General features: G+C 34.0%; 1 protein-coding gene across 3 annotated transcripts in view; it reads right to left on the reverse strand.

The window, feature by feature from the left end:
- The window catches only part of LOC111707883 (uncharacterized), a 15,365-nt gene extending 2,393 nt beyond the window's left edge, over positions 1-12,972 (reverse strand). For all 3 annotated transcript variants that reach the window (XR_002766548.1, XR_002766547.1, XM_023481065.1), the window contains exons 1-22: positions 12,671-12,972; positions 11,721-11,791; positions 11,220-11,279; positions 10,747-10,895; positions 10,314-10,398; positions 9,542-9,599; positions 9,376-9,434; positions 8,987-9,079; positions 8,651-8,768; positions 7,942-8,014; positions 7,624-7,694; positions 7,224-7,526; positions 6,692-6,769; positions 6,265-6,348; positions 5,873-5,960; positions 5,120-5,221; positions 4,670-4,721; positions 3,985-4,074; positions 3,251-3,302; positions 2,867-2,937; positions 2,085-2,290; positions 1,268-1,360 (exon numbers count right to left, since the gene is read on the reverse strand). Coding sequence is in view for 1 of the 3 variants with exons in the window: in XM_023481065.1 (XP_023336833.1) it covers positions 1,268-1,360; positions 2,085-2,290; positions 2,867-2,937; positions 3,251-3,302; positions 3,985-4,074; positions 4,670-4,721; positions 5,120-5,221; positions 5,873-5,960; positions 6,265-6,348; positions 6,692-6,769; positions 7,224-7,526; positions 7,624-7,694; positions 7,942-8,014; positions 8,651-8,768; positions 8,987-9,079; positions 9,376-9,434; positions 9,542-9,599; positions 10,314-10,398; positions 10,747-10,895; positions 11,220-11,279; positions 11,721-11,791; positions 12,671-12,782 (2,168 nt within the window). In the remaining 2 variants the exon portion in view is untranslated. The remainder of the gene's footprint in view (positions 1-1,267; positions 1,361-2,084; positions 2,291-2,866; positions 2,938-3,250; positions 3,303-3,984; positions 4,075-4,669; positions 4,722-5,119; positions 5,222-5,872; positions 5,961-6,264; positions 6,349-6,691; positions 6,770-7,223; positions 7,527-7,623; positions 7,695-7,941; positions 8,015-8,650; positions 8,769-8,986; positions 9,080-9,375; positions 9,435-9,541; positions 9,600-10,313; positions 10,399-10,746; positions 10,896-11,219; positions 11,280-11,720; positions 11,792-12,670) is intronic.
- Positions 12,973-13,647: the final 675 nt, after the last annotated feature.

Here is a 13,647-nt window from a genome sequence, read left to right on the forward strand (position 1 = left end):
TAGGCGTTACAGATTTTGTAAAAAAAAAGTTTCTTTTGCAATTTTCTCTTAACACATTGCACATTTTCACACAAGGGTTCCCTTCAAAACTAAAGTGTATTTTATGGTGCGTCATTTTTAAAATTGATATTGCTCTTAAAAATAAGCCATTTTTTAGGCAAATCAGAATTTAGATTCGGGAAAAAAAAAGTTTTACAGTTTACATTAAGAGGAATCATCCTTATTACATATTAACACTGAAATATAAAGATCTAAATATATATTTATAGCGTGACGCGGCTGGATTGTTAAAAATCACACATTAAAGGCCCTAAATATACCATTTAAAAAAGTAATTTTGCCCGGAAGAGTCAAATGTGGTGGCCCGGAAGGGGAAATAGTGGTGGCTCATGGCTGCCGGAAGAGAAAAAAGCTAATATGTGGCCCGGAAGGGGAAATAGTGGTGGCTCATGGCCGCCTGCCTTCCCCCGCTCGCAATAGTGGTAGTTGAACTGAGAATATAGTATTGTGGAGAAATTTTTTAGGATTCATTGGAGACATATAAAACGTTTAAATGATGTATAATTGCTGAGCTTCAGCGCAAAGTCGACGTTCAAAATCATCCATTTGGCTGGTTACGTTTTAAGAATCGATTTTATTTCAATTGTTTAATTAAGACGTCAAAAAATGTAAAAACAAATCTACAGCAAACTAATAAGATTTTTAGGAACAAGTTATCAATTGGAATTTTCTCAATAAATCACTGTTAGAATCAATTATTTCTTTTTCGTCATATTGAATTTCTTTTTCTTGAATTTGTTCGCAGATTTCTTCAAATTCTTCAAAAGTTGTATTTTCAATAAAAATTTCAGGATTTCTACAGAAAATATTTGTGAACAACGAGAAATTACAGAAACCAATAACTGAACAAGATTACTTATTGTCGATGATAATAGTTAATTTCTATTTCCTCAAAATCATCCCTCCAAATTGACAATCTATGAGGAATTTAAGGATTGAATTCGCGCTCTTGCTGCACAAATATGCACCGTAAAAACGTCACAGGTCTCAAATGATTCCTAAAAAATTTCTACACAAAACTACATTCTCAGTTCAACTACCATACATTGCCGGTCACTCCCTTTAATGCTCGAAAACTGCAAATTGTTGAATTACAAATTTGTTGTCAAACAACCAAACCAAACCGAAGGTAAGTGTACAGGGTAACAGTAATGGTAAAGAGACTTTATCTAGGGTATAGAAGGGTATAGAAGGGTATGGGAATTACCTAAAAATCTGGTTATCCTCCCTAATTCCTTGTTCCATAAGAGCACTAAGCACTGCTACACGTAAATTTTTCTTCCGCCTCTCATCCACACCACTAACACAAAACATCATTTTTCAAACTTTAATATCATAATTCAAATATGCTGTTTAGAGGTCGGAACTCGGATCTTTTGTGTGGAATATCGTTGATCTTAAACGCTGGATCTTGATATCGCATGTGGACACTTTTAAATTTGAGGATAAATGGTTCATCCTTTACTGTTTACATTATGCTAGTAAGACATGACCATCCCAGGATATCGAGGACGAATAAAATTAATCCGTAGGTCTGCATAAGATTGAGGTCAATGCTTGATTCCAAGATTCACAATTCACAAAACAAAAGTTAATTCTGGCTTCTGACCCACATTGGAGATCCAAAGTAAAGTGTTCAAGATTAAAAATGTCCATACAAAAGTTCCGATCTCTGAACATATTTCAAATATCCAAGGATATGATGAGTAAATATCATCTTTGACCGTGGCGACTCTAGACAGAGTTCTACAGAAAAGAAGCAACAAGGCATGAATGTCTTAAAAGAAAAATAGAGGATCTTTCTTTTCGTCCATTTGAATAAGAAATGCACTTAGCGATAAGTCACGGAACTATATACTGGTGATTTATCTGAAGGCAATAATTCCTCACCTGGACGCCAGTGCGGTTAAGGAGCATGCAGAACAAATATTAGTAATTTTTACTGTTGGACAACATTAAACATACGTCGTTCACCCCTGGCAAAATTAAAATTAATCCTAAAATAAATCGGATAAAACATCTACCTTTTCTGGTTTGGTCTGGATCTTCTTTGTGCTTCCAGGATTTGTTGGCCTGCTCCCTTGACGGGACTAGGCTTCCCGGATCTTGTCGTCAAGATTTTGGCGGATTTTCTGGGACTTGTCCACGCCTTACCAACTTTCTTACGCGGACTACGCTGGGAAGAAGATTCACAAGTTTTCGTTTTCTTTATTTTCAACTTCTCAGGAGCCTAGGAAGAAAATTATCATAGATTTTAGGCTTCAAATTCTATCTCACAGTTTTGATTTGGGCTTAATGTGTTTCAGGGAACTTAACATTTAGGCGTTTTTGATGTATTTCAAACAGGATTTTAATTCTAATAATCCCGGTAGGTTCCCCTCTTTTAAAGGGACTGTAAGCCTTATTTTAATAAAGCATTTTCTGATTAAGTATGAATTAGATATCAATGTTTATAACTTATTAAACAAATCTATTGTGGTTTCTCAACAAAAGTGACTTTCGCATTTCTACTGCAGGAAAACATATATGAATTGTCCAAATTAAACACTGTTAAAAAAAGACAATAGCTTCCCCATTAATGAACAGAAAAAGGTTTCCAAGGTTTACCGGGCCGTTGTGAATCAAGCATCGTCATATTTGGATGAAGGGTCATTTGAAATTACACTTACAGTCACTTTAAAACATAAAACTACGAATAAGAAAAGAAAGTCATTTGGAGGAGATAAAAAAAATCTGAATAAAATTTGTTAACTAGTTTTTAAAAACTTTTTGTGAAAACAAAAAATGTTGAATAAAAATGGTCTACCTTATCCATATCCAGCGTAGTGCTAGTTTCCTTAGATATTCCAACACACATATCTCGATACCGTCGGAAATCTGGGATAAACAGAGATCAAGACTTTTGTGTAGATAATCCCTGGATTGAACAGTTATCCGCTCTAATCCGTAACTTTTGTAATTTTTAGGATTAAATTCATTTTTAATATCCTATGGTTGTCGTACTTTGCATGGATGATTTAAGTTAAGGAATCAAACACTCATCAAGAACTGTAGAGATCAAGCAATTCACTCAAGAGTGTTAACCTCGAATAATTTGTGTGATTTGATTATCAATTACTAAAATGATGGTAAAGAGACCTGGGGGAGGGGCCTCAAATTACAAATCCATTTGGTTGGAATATTTTCTCACCTTTCTCCTTCTGATCAGCTTTAGGTCCATTGTTGTAGTAAACGTCATGGTACTAACACACAACAAGTTTAAAACAATTTATAAATAGTTCTTTACAAAAGATTTATAAATATTATGATCAAAAGTTTTCCATTACCAGCATTACGAAACAAGTTCAAATTATTTAAACCAATGTTCCTAAAAAAATAGATTTATCGGATTTTTGACATGCAAATTTCAAAATCTTGCAATCAAATATTAAGTAATTTTGCAAGTTTTTCAATACCTTTTCCACCTTCAAATGTTTTTTCCACCTTCAAATATTCCTTTTTATTGACCCGGAGAAATTGTAACAGAAAAGAAAGCAAGACGCTAGCTAACGACATTTTGCATAGTCCCCGAAAAAATTGGATTCTGTTATTTTTCCTCATGTAAGAGAAATTGCATTACATGTATCCAATAAACAAAAAATGGTGCGTTCAATTAAAAAAAGGAAATCATAAGAATTTATTTCTTACTTCAACATATACTTTCAATCGCAATTTCTAGGGGGAGAGGAAATGGGATAAGGAAAAGATCGTGAAGAGCCCAGACCGCCATCGTGACTAACTCCCCTGAGACCCGGCGGCAACAACATCATGTAATTCACCCAATTTTCGACCAAAAAAAATGCGGGAGCTAAGAACAGGTGAAATATCCCATAATTATTCAAATTGTCCAGTTCAACTCTGACTTTGTCTTGTTTATGTGTTTGCCTGGGTGAACTCCATCAGGTTAAAATCATCTCCCTTGAACTTGAATCCAGAATATTGTAAATCTCCACTCCGAATATGATCAAAATTATCCTAAACATTCATAAATACAAAATTGTTTCCGCTAAGGTCGGAAAATTTGTTTTGCTAGTTTATACTATACCTTCACTAATATATATGTAGCAATTAATTCATTTTATTTTTAATTGCCCAATTATTTTGATCTCGACCAATAAAAGATCAAGAAATTTATTAATAAGCTTTTCTTAAGGATTAAAAAAAGGACCTTGATCGCTTAAACTTTAAACTCTCCGTAGTTTATATCAATTTCAGGCTTGGTAGATTTACTCAATACTCATCTCATAAAAAAATGTTCAACCTCAAATTATTTATCATTTAAAAGTTTTCACCTCAAATCAAATCTCATTTAAAAGTTTCGACTTCAAATCAAATCTCATTAAAAGTTTCGACCTCAAATCAGATTTCATTAAAAGTTACGAACTCATCAGATCTCATATAAAAGTTACTATCTCAACTCAAATCTCATATAAAAGTTTCAACATCAAATCAAATCACCTTTAAAAGTTTTGACCTGAAATCAAATCGCATATAAAAGCTTCGATCCCAAATGAAATCTCATATAAAAGTTTTAACTTCGAATCACAAAATAAAAGTACTTTAATGTTACCTGAAATATTTTCTGATATTGGTGATCAGATAGTCGAACTGTATTCTTAACTCTGAAAAAAAAAATTTAATTGTTTTTACAAAAATACTAAAAAATTACGTTTCAAATCGTATCAAATCATACCACAGATATTTTACATCATGCGTAATATGATTTTAAAAGATTTCAGGTCAAAAATTGAAAATGTCCCTTGCAATTTTTAAACCTTAATTCCCTCTAATCCATCTACTTATTATGATTCCCTGGCACTACGAATGAACTATGGGGCTCACTCAACCATATAGGATAGCGGGTCCCGAATAAACATTATTTTACTTCAAAAAAATCATTTATTTTTCCCCCTCGAATCCAAATTAACTAATTATTGAAAAAATCTTCATAGCAAAATTATTTTGAGGAAATGATTTTCCAATAAAATAAATATGAACCCCTATTTGATAGTTTACTTACCCCTGAGTAAGATTATCTAGATTAAGAGCTTTGGCTGGTTCCCCGGTTTTTTGGAAGAATTTAACTATCTCTTTAGCTTCCAGGGAGATAGTGTCAACACGCCTGGAACAGATTACAGGGGTGTTTATATTTCAGAATTTTTATTATGGGGGGGGGGGGAATGAAAAATTGGACATTAAAAAAGCTCCGCGCAAACATATACAACTTGTGAGTGTAGGGGGGGGGGGATTTTCATTATAGAACGGGGATGATTTTTTGAGAAAATATACACCCCTTACTGATAAACACACAGAACTTTTGAGTTCCAGGGATTCGTTACATAAGCCCATGAAAATGAATTAATTCCAACCTTGACTTCTGATTGGTCAAGCTTTAATACTTGGGATGCATTTCATTTTGAAACTACACAAAAAAAATGGATGTGAATATTGATTGAATGAAAAAAAAATCAATAAATACGAAATGCAAAAATCAAATCAAATCAGACTTTTAGGGATGTCCTTCTACCACATGACAACTTTCGAAATGACTAATTCTCAAGTTTAATGTGGGCTTATGATTTGTAAAAACTTTCCGCGAATAATGTGAAGCGTGAAAATTTACCAAAATGAAAAGAAAAGAGTAATGATGCTTTGATTAAATGAAAAAAAAATCAATAAATACAAAATGCAAAAAGGGAGCCAAGAGCTTATTTCTATTTCTCCGCTATATTCGTGCAACTGATAGAAATTTGTATTTAGCTGATAAGTCTACCTTGATAGAAGAGCTGATTCTTTCTCGGAGCTGATAATTTCTTGTTTTCTAGAATCTATCCTAGCAACTCTCTTCTCAGAGCTTTCATCTGAACAAATTAATAAAGAAATAAAATATTCAACCAGATTCATTTTATGATAATTTCGCATTGAAATAACGATTTCTTGAATATTTTGAAGTACATACGATATGATATACAATCAAGATGTATTAAAAAAAAAGTCGGTTTCTCTTGTGTCATGAAATGTTAGTGTAAGGTATTATGATCCATTTGGCTTCTATGCGCGTAGAAAAAGATAGACCCCCCGGATCCATCGAATATTTAATTTCGCTCAAAATAAAGTCTGGGAAGATAAAAAAGTAAATGCAGATTATATCACTAGTATTTGTACCTTTATACATGCTTTGAATTTTCTTTGGTTTTTTCAACTCTTCATCTAACACTACTGAGTTGGTTTCCAACTTACTATTCTTTTCTAAATTAAAAAATAGTTATCAATAATATCAAGGTTCACATAGTGTTCTCTTTTACAATGACATGCTACGATAAATAAAACATCTTTTTACGAATAGTATATATTATCTTACTTTCTCTTCAGACATAAATATTTTGTATTTTCATTTTAGCAATTGTGCAATATACACAGACCCCATTTTACAACACTGGAAACCCCATTTGCTTTAAAACAACATCAAATACACAAAAGATTGCTTAAATATCGTCTACATGTCCACAGTTTTCTGGTAGTAAGCGTTATAAGTTATACTAAAATCAGGAGTGAAAATACCCCCCCCCCCCTGAATAACATATGTTATTACCTATCCATGAGTAAAGTCGTGGAACATTCTCGGCCACTACTTGAAGTAAATCTTGTGTGCTCCCCGCCTCTCTTCCCTCTAGAAACCCCATTTTGTCAAGTTAGATTCGAGAATTTTTAAATGCAGAGGTGGGTAATATTTAATAATATTCAAACAAAGAATATTTCTCCGGAGAATTATGAGAGTTTTAAATTCGAAAACTCCAGTTGTATTTCATGTGAGTGGATTTTATATAAAAAAGTTTTAAAATTAAAAAAAAACTCTTAACTCTTGTGTCCATCATCCTTTAAATCGTGTATTCTAATTCATCTCAAAATTAATCCCTCCGGGCCGGGCCGGGGGAGTTTACGAGATACTGATTTTTCAAGAAAATATGTACACCAGATCAAATTTCAACAAAAAAAAAAAACAATTAAGAATGTATGTAAAGCTAAAAATTGTTGTTAAAAAACGTCTTCAGAATTGATTTTACTTTATATATGAAGACTTTTTTGGGCAGAAAATATTTATGATTATTTTTCAAAATGTTTTCCTAAAAGAATTTTCAGTACTTCCGCCGTCAGATCTCGATAATATTGATGAACAAGTTGAATATTGGTTTCAATTATATCTAGATTTGGAACAGCTGTTACAACATTGACATTAAACACAAAATCTCTGCTTAGGAACGGCCGAGGAACAGTGCACACGTCCTCAGGGTTCCTCAGGAGAATTGCGGATTTCACAAAAATTTGTTTGGAACATTTTTTTGTTTGAGTGCCGTCGTCGTAGACAAGGAATGAAATTGAATGTTGTGCATCCGCTAAATACATTTCATGAACGTTCTCATAAGTTCCTAAACCAACAAAAATTTCATAATCAAAAATCAAATCAAATTTTTATTCAAAATCTTTTTTTTGCTAAGATCAGTTATTCTAATAGTTTGTTGTTTCCTTCGACCACTTCCCGCTTCCAGGACGCAGAATTCCTTTGCTTATATTTTCTGTTTAGTTTTTCAGAAACTCTAAATATGCTTATTCAATATTTGATCAAATTCAATTTTCAAAATACACCCTTAAATAAGCTACAGCTTTTTTATATAAAAATCATAGAGCTTAGGGGAAAATTTGAAATATAAAATGTTTTTGCTCCCACCAAATAATATCCCAAAATCAACCAAATAATATCCCAAAATAAATCAAATTGAGAAAAAAAGACTGGGGTTTAATTTTCAATAAAAACTTGATAAATATATTGAATAAGCTGTATCCCTAAGACGAGCTATAAACCCAAAAGAATCAGGGAATCCTTGTTTCATCAAATATCCAGTAACATCGTCTTCACCTACAATTAAAGGGACTGTATACGTCATTTCAAGTCACCCTCCTTGTTCCCCTTTAAACCTTAGATTGACCGAGGATGTCTAAAAACAGCAATGTTTTACAGCTGAAAATTGATAACTTTCAATTGTGGTTGCTTTTTAAAAGTGACTTGTGGATTTATGCTTTCAATAAAGGACCGTTTAAAATTTCACACTTTTTGATGAATAACAACGTTATCTTCCCCATTATTACTCAGATAAAGGTTTTAAGGGTAATGATTTAATTCGGACATACCACTCTACAGTCTACAAATGCAGTGTCCCTTGAAACGACTAAATCTTAAAATATTATTGAATAGTTTGAAAATTCTTATTTTAAAAATTACCTAAGAAATGTTTGTCGTTAAAAAAATATTTCCTGCAAAATCTGGACACATTTTTAAAAACCTCGGGGAAAGGGGGGTGCTTAAAATTAAGCAGTTGCCCAAGGAAGTTGCGTGCACGAGTTACGAGAAGCGAGAGGTTGGTATTTATTTACTTTCTGTGCCGAGAGCCGCGGAAAAGACAGGTTTGAGGGCCGGGCAGTATTTCTGTCTCGTAATTTAACGCGACATGCGCGCGTAACTTCCTTGAGCCTCTGCCTTAAAATTATATCATACCTGTGTCAATGGTTTTGAGTTTAAACCTCTGATTGGTTAGAAAAGAAGGGGGAACAGAAGATGCATCCACCTCAGTGACTAGTTCAAGGTTTACGTCGTAGAATACCAGCTCTTTATCCTAAACAAGAAACCTTTAGATCCACTTGGAAAAAGGAGAAAAATATGAAAGATGTATTTCTAAAAAAGGCGCGTTTCTTTTTTGATTTTTGATTTTCTTGTAAAAATCCAACACAGCGAATAAAACACTTCAAACAAATTCTGCGCTCCGCGCTATAGCATACCTCACCTCTGGGGAATGATTTTTCATTTTATATATAAATATATACAACCACATACCTGCTGCTGGGTTGGGTTTATTTCAGGGTTAGAAAGATTTATCTTCTGAATAATTAAATCTAATTCATCCAGTCCGTCATGCAGCTCGTAACCCTGGAATGATCAAGAAAAAAATTAAAACGAAAAGAGAAAATATTTGCCCTTAAAATGGATTTAAGGCCATATTTGAATATTGTAAAAGACTCAATCGATCGAATAATCATAATTTTTTTATTGATTTTTTCAAGGGATGATCTTTCGATGTAGAGTGAAATGTGCTGATAATTTTTTCTTGAAATTTTAAAGCCGATTTCTAAGTATTAGATATTTTAAAATTCTAAATTCCATGATAGCAGGGAAAAGTAAAATTGAAAGGGGGGGGGGAGTAATAAAACCCTTGAAATGTCTACCTGAATTTTGTAACTAGTTAGATCCTCATCATTAAAAACAGTTAAGTTTCCACGCCAAACTAAACCAAACAAAACTTAATTTCTATTTCTCAAAAATATTACAAAAAAAGCAATTTCAGATTAAATACTAGAAAGAAAATTTACAAAAAATTGCAAGTTTTATTTCCTAATGACGGAGAAATATAGAGCTCCAGATTAATATCATCTCTAGGTCCAGTTATTATCTAAATAAATCAAAGCTGAAAACTTTTGAATGGACTGAAAGAGTCCATTTAAAAAGTTCCCTACACAAGAAGAATTAACACTTTTTCATTTTAACACCACTCACTTCAATAACGGCTACAAACTAAATTACTATAAAACAAGTAATAATATCAATTTTATTTAGATATTTGCATATTTTTAATCTTAAAATTTATTTGAACTCGAGAATTGCAAAGGTTTCCAAATTGTGTTTCTAGTATTTGATGTTTTGGTGAAAGTTTAACCTTAAACCTTATGAGTAAAAAAACCATAAGTTTAAGTAAACCTCTAATTTAAGAGTTACAGAATAATGTGCTGTCTCGAACCATCTTTAGGATTAGGTTAGGTTAAGAGCATTCCCGAACCGAGCACCGCGGCTAGAATAGGCTTTTACAGTTACAAAATCTTAACAAAATTACTTGACTAAAAGCTTGAAATACTCAGCTAAAATCAACATTTAACATTTAAGCCGCCTCAGCGCTCGGCCCCCTAACCAATCCTAGCCACAGCGCTCGGCCCAGAAATTGTTTTAACCTAACCTAACCCAAAATAATGCGACATTTAGTAAATGTCAACATTTCGTAGCAGTCGACGTTTTGTTATTTGACGTTTTGTATCATTAACGTTTTGTTATTTGGCGCTTTGTTATTCAACGTTTTGATAAGTTTAGTACCCACTCCCCATTAATGAAATACCTCAGCTTGAAGTCCGCTGGATACCCAGGAGGGGAGATCTTCGCTCTCTTTCAGAGTGAGAACAGAGATCTGTCCGTTGTGCCAACTAAAATGTTGAAAAATGAAACAGATCAAGTTTCTTTCTTGAAAAATCATTTATCTAGATATTTTTCGCTGAATTTTAAATTTGGGACTTTAATTTAGGAGGGGAAATGAAATTCAAATCGGGGGTGGATGATTCAAGAAAACATATACCCCTGAAATCAAAATCTACATTAAAATATGAATATTAGCCTTTTAAAGTTTAAATCCGATATTTTCAAATTTTCTCTGAAGACCCCAAAAACAAGTTTAGAACTGTGTGCATGATCCAATTTGATTAGGGTCACCCAGTACAATGAGGGAAGGAACATTATTTATAAGGAAAATATTCACAAAATTGATCTCGACTCACCTAACTGCCCTCTGTAGAGCTCCGTAGAGCCCAGGGTTAGGTTGAACAGGAAGAGAATCACAAATCCAGAGAATATTAAGAAGATATCGACCTGGAGAGGAGATACCATCAAACAGGTCATGAAGCTCATCTGTCAATACGGCAAGATCCTAATCAAATAAGAATTTCAATTCTCTTTATTCTGAATAAAAAAACCAGATTTCCAACGGTACCCTTGAAACCTTAATCTGATCAATAATGTGAAATATATTGTCGTTTTTCCAGGCTTATATGTTTTACTGCAGTAGAAATTCGCAATCCACTTTTGTAGAGAAACAATAATTAAAAATAATCAGTCTTCAATAGAATAAATATTGATTCTTGATCAGACAAAGCTTTGAAGGATACCGCTGTGAATCGGGTATTGTCATCTGTCCATGAATGGTCACTAAAAATTTAAAAACTTTGAAAACAAAAAAATTTAAAAAATCTACCTTCTCTCTGTAAGCTGAGTCTTTAGTTATCTTATCCTTTATATCTTGGGATTTTTCTACCTATATAAAAAGCTTTTAGGGTAAATGTAAGAAATTGGCTTCAGAACACTTTTTTGTTTTTATCTGATATTAAGTAATATAGTAACTGTAACGTTGTCCCAATTTAATAAATTTGAGCCGCGTCTCAAATCCGCCAAAAACAGGTTTAAATTAAGCGCCGGCTTAAATCTTGAAACATTAAATACAATTTTAAGTGAAACCAACCATATTTGAGCAGCGTCTCAAATATAAGCCGCGGCTCAAATTCTTTAAATTTTGGCCTCTGGTTGATCTACAAATTGCGGAAAGTAAGTTTGAAATACGAGGTGACAATTGTCAAGGAATGTTAAAGGAAGGAAGCACTTTTGGATCTGCAGTTACATTTTTAGCAAAGAAAAAAGTTTCCTCAGACAGACTGGGTCCCCTATAAATAAATCAGTCAATTGAGAAGAAGAAAGTTACCTTTGTCCATAAATCTGGTAAACAAACGGAGTAAATATCCACAGGGCTTAGTTCAGAGTTTCCTAGTCCAGCTAGAAATAAGATTAGTTAGAACCAATGGGGGTCTTCTCTGGGCTCAGTCCTAATAAGGAATTCCCCCCCCCCCTCCCTTTAAAATTTGTACATGACCTTGATATAAAGTAGTTTTGACTTATGTTGTTTATAAGAAATTCCAGGTTTAATGAGGAAAGTTTCTGCGATGCGGCTATGACGACCTGGAGGCTAATCAGTTAAGAGGTTCACGAGATATGATCGGACTTACAAACAATCAGACAAAAGATATTACTTTACCAGAGCGACCCATCTTATCTAAGATTATCGGCAAGCTTAAACACCAGAATACGCAAATAATACGGTAATTTCCTAGAGAACGATTTCTGGACACCCTTCATAAAAAATGTACAAGAAGTTTCTTTGAGTTACAATATATAACTCATGGTCGCAGCGCTCTGTTCTCTAGCATGTTCTAGCCGCGGCGCTCAAGCCAGGAGTGTGACCGCAGCGATCGGTCTCATTACCTGTCTTAGCCTCAGCGCTCGGCCCAGAAGTTGTCCTAACCTAACCCGAAATAATAAACAATAGGTGCTTAATTTAATGGAAATATTAAAAATTGAGGGCCACGGCGCTCGGCCCCATAGCCTGTCCTTTCCGCAGCGCTCGGCCCCCCTAGCCAATCCTAGCCACAGCGCTCGGCCCAGAAATTGTGTCATGAACAAAACTGATTGGAGGGGGGGGGGGGCAAAATTCGTATAATAGGACGGGGCCCTTAAATACTAGCACTTATATTTTCAAATAAGTCAGGAAAATAGCACTTTTATAGCTATATACGATCCACCATGGTGTGGGACACCCGCATGTGATTATATGTAAAGAAAGGTAAGTGACGTATGACCTATTTAAACTTCAATTACCTAAATAGCAGTTTTGAATAACTTTCGCATACTTCTCGTCGATATTTTTCAAGAAATTAATGGGAAAGTTCTTTCTTTCAGTAGTTTTAAAAACTAAAATTCTCCGCTCCATATTTCTCGGAAGTTGTGGTTTAAAATTTTCTCACAAAAATTAACAATTAACCCATAACGTCAAACTTCGACAATTCTTGCAGTCTCATAAGGTCTTGGTAACCTAGGCCACTAAATGTTTCAGGCCAAGTTCTGTGGCGGCTTGTAAAAGTTGTCTGCCTGTTTATAATATTGGCGCCAAGTGCGCAGAAATCCCGCAATGTTTTAATAAACAAATATTTGTCGTCTTTAGTATTAGTGAAGAAATCAATCAATGAATAAGACTACACTTAACGATGGTGTATTTTTTGGACCTACGCCCATCCCCTCTACTGCCCATCCGACCTACAAACTTTTTAACAAAGATGAAAGATGTGACTGAAATTGAACTTGTTTTATTTAATTTTGGAAGGCGCACAGACGCACGGAAAAAATGACATATAACCCAAATTTTGATTTTGGGGCTATACATCTGTAGACAAGCACGTGGTTTTAACAGCTGTGGTAGGTCCGATGCACTGTATTTCGGATGGGCACATTAAAAACAGCATATTGGTGCATCCATGCTATAACTATAGGTCGCAATTGCACACGATAGTAGGTCTGATGGGCCTTTTTCGTATAGGTCGGATGGGCATTTTTCGTAGGTCGGATGGGCATTTTTAGTAGGTCGGATGGGCATAGATACAGGGTGTCCCACGAAACATGACAATAGCAAGACGACTTGAAAGTCGTCTTTGATATTTGAATTTATTTTTGACATTAATTTTTCTATCTACTTTGACATGTATGATTCTTGAAACAATTCACATAATTCTCCTAGCCCTGGCATTTCCAAAAAGTGGTCTGCGTTTTTTGTGCTTTCAATATTACCAGAGATATATAAA

This window comes from Eurytemora carolleeae, unplaced genomic scaffold (assembly GCF_000591075.1).
Source record: "Eurytemora carolleeae unplaced genomic scaffold, Eaff_2.0 scaffold801, whole genome shotgun sequence".
Lineage (NCBI taxonomy): Eukaryota > Metazoa > Arthropoda > Copepoda > Calanoida > Temoridae > Eurytemora > Eurytemora carolleeae.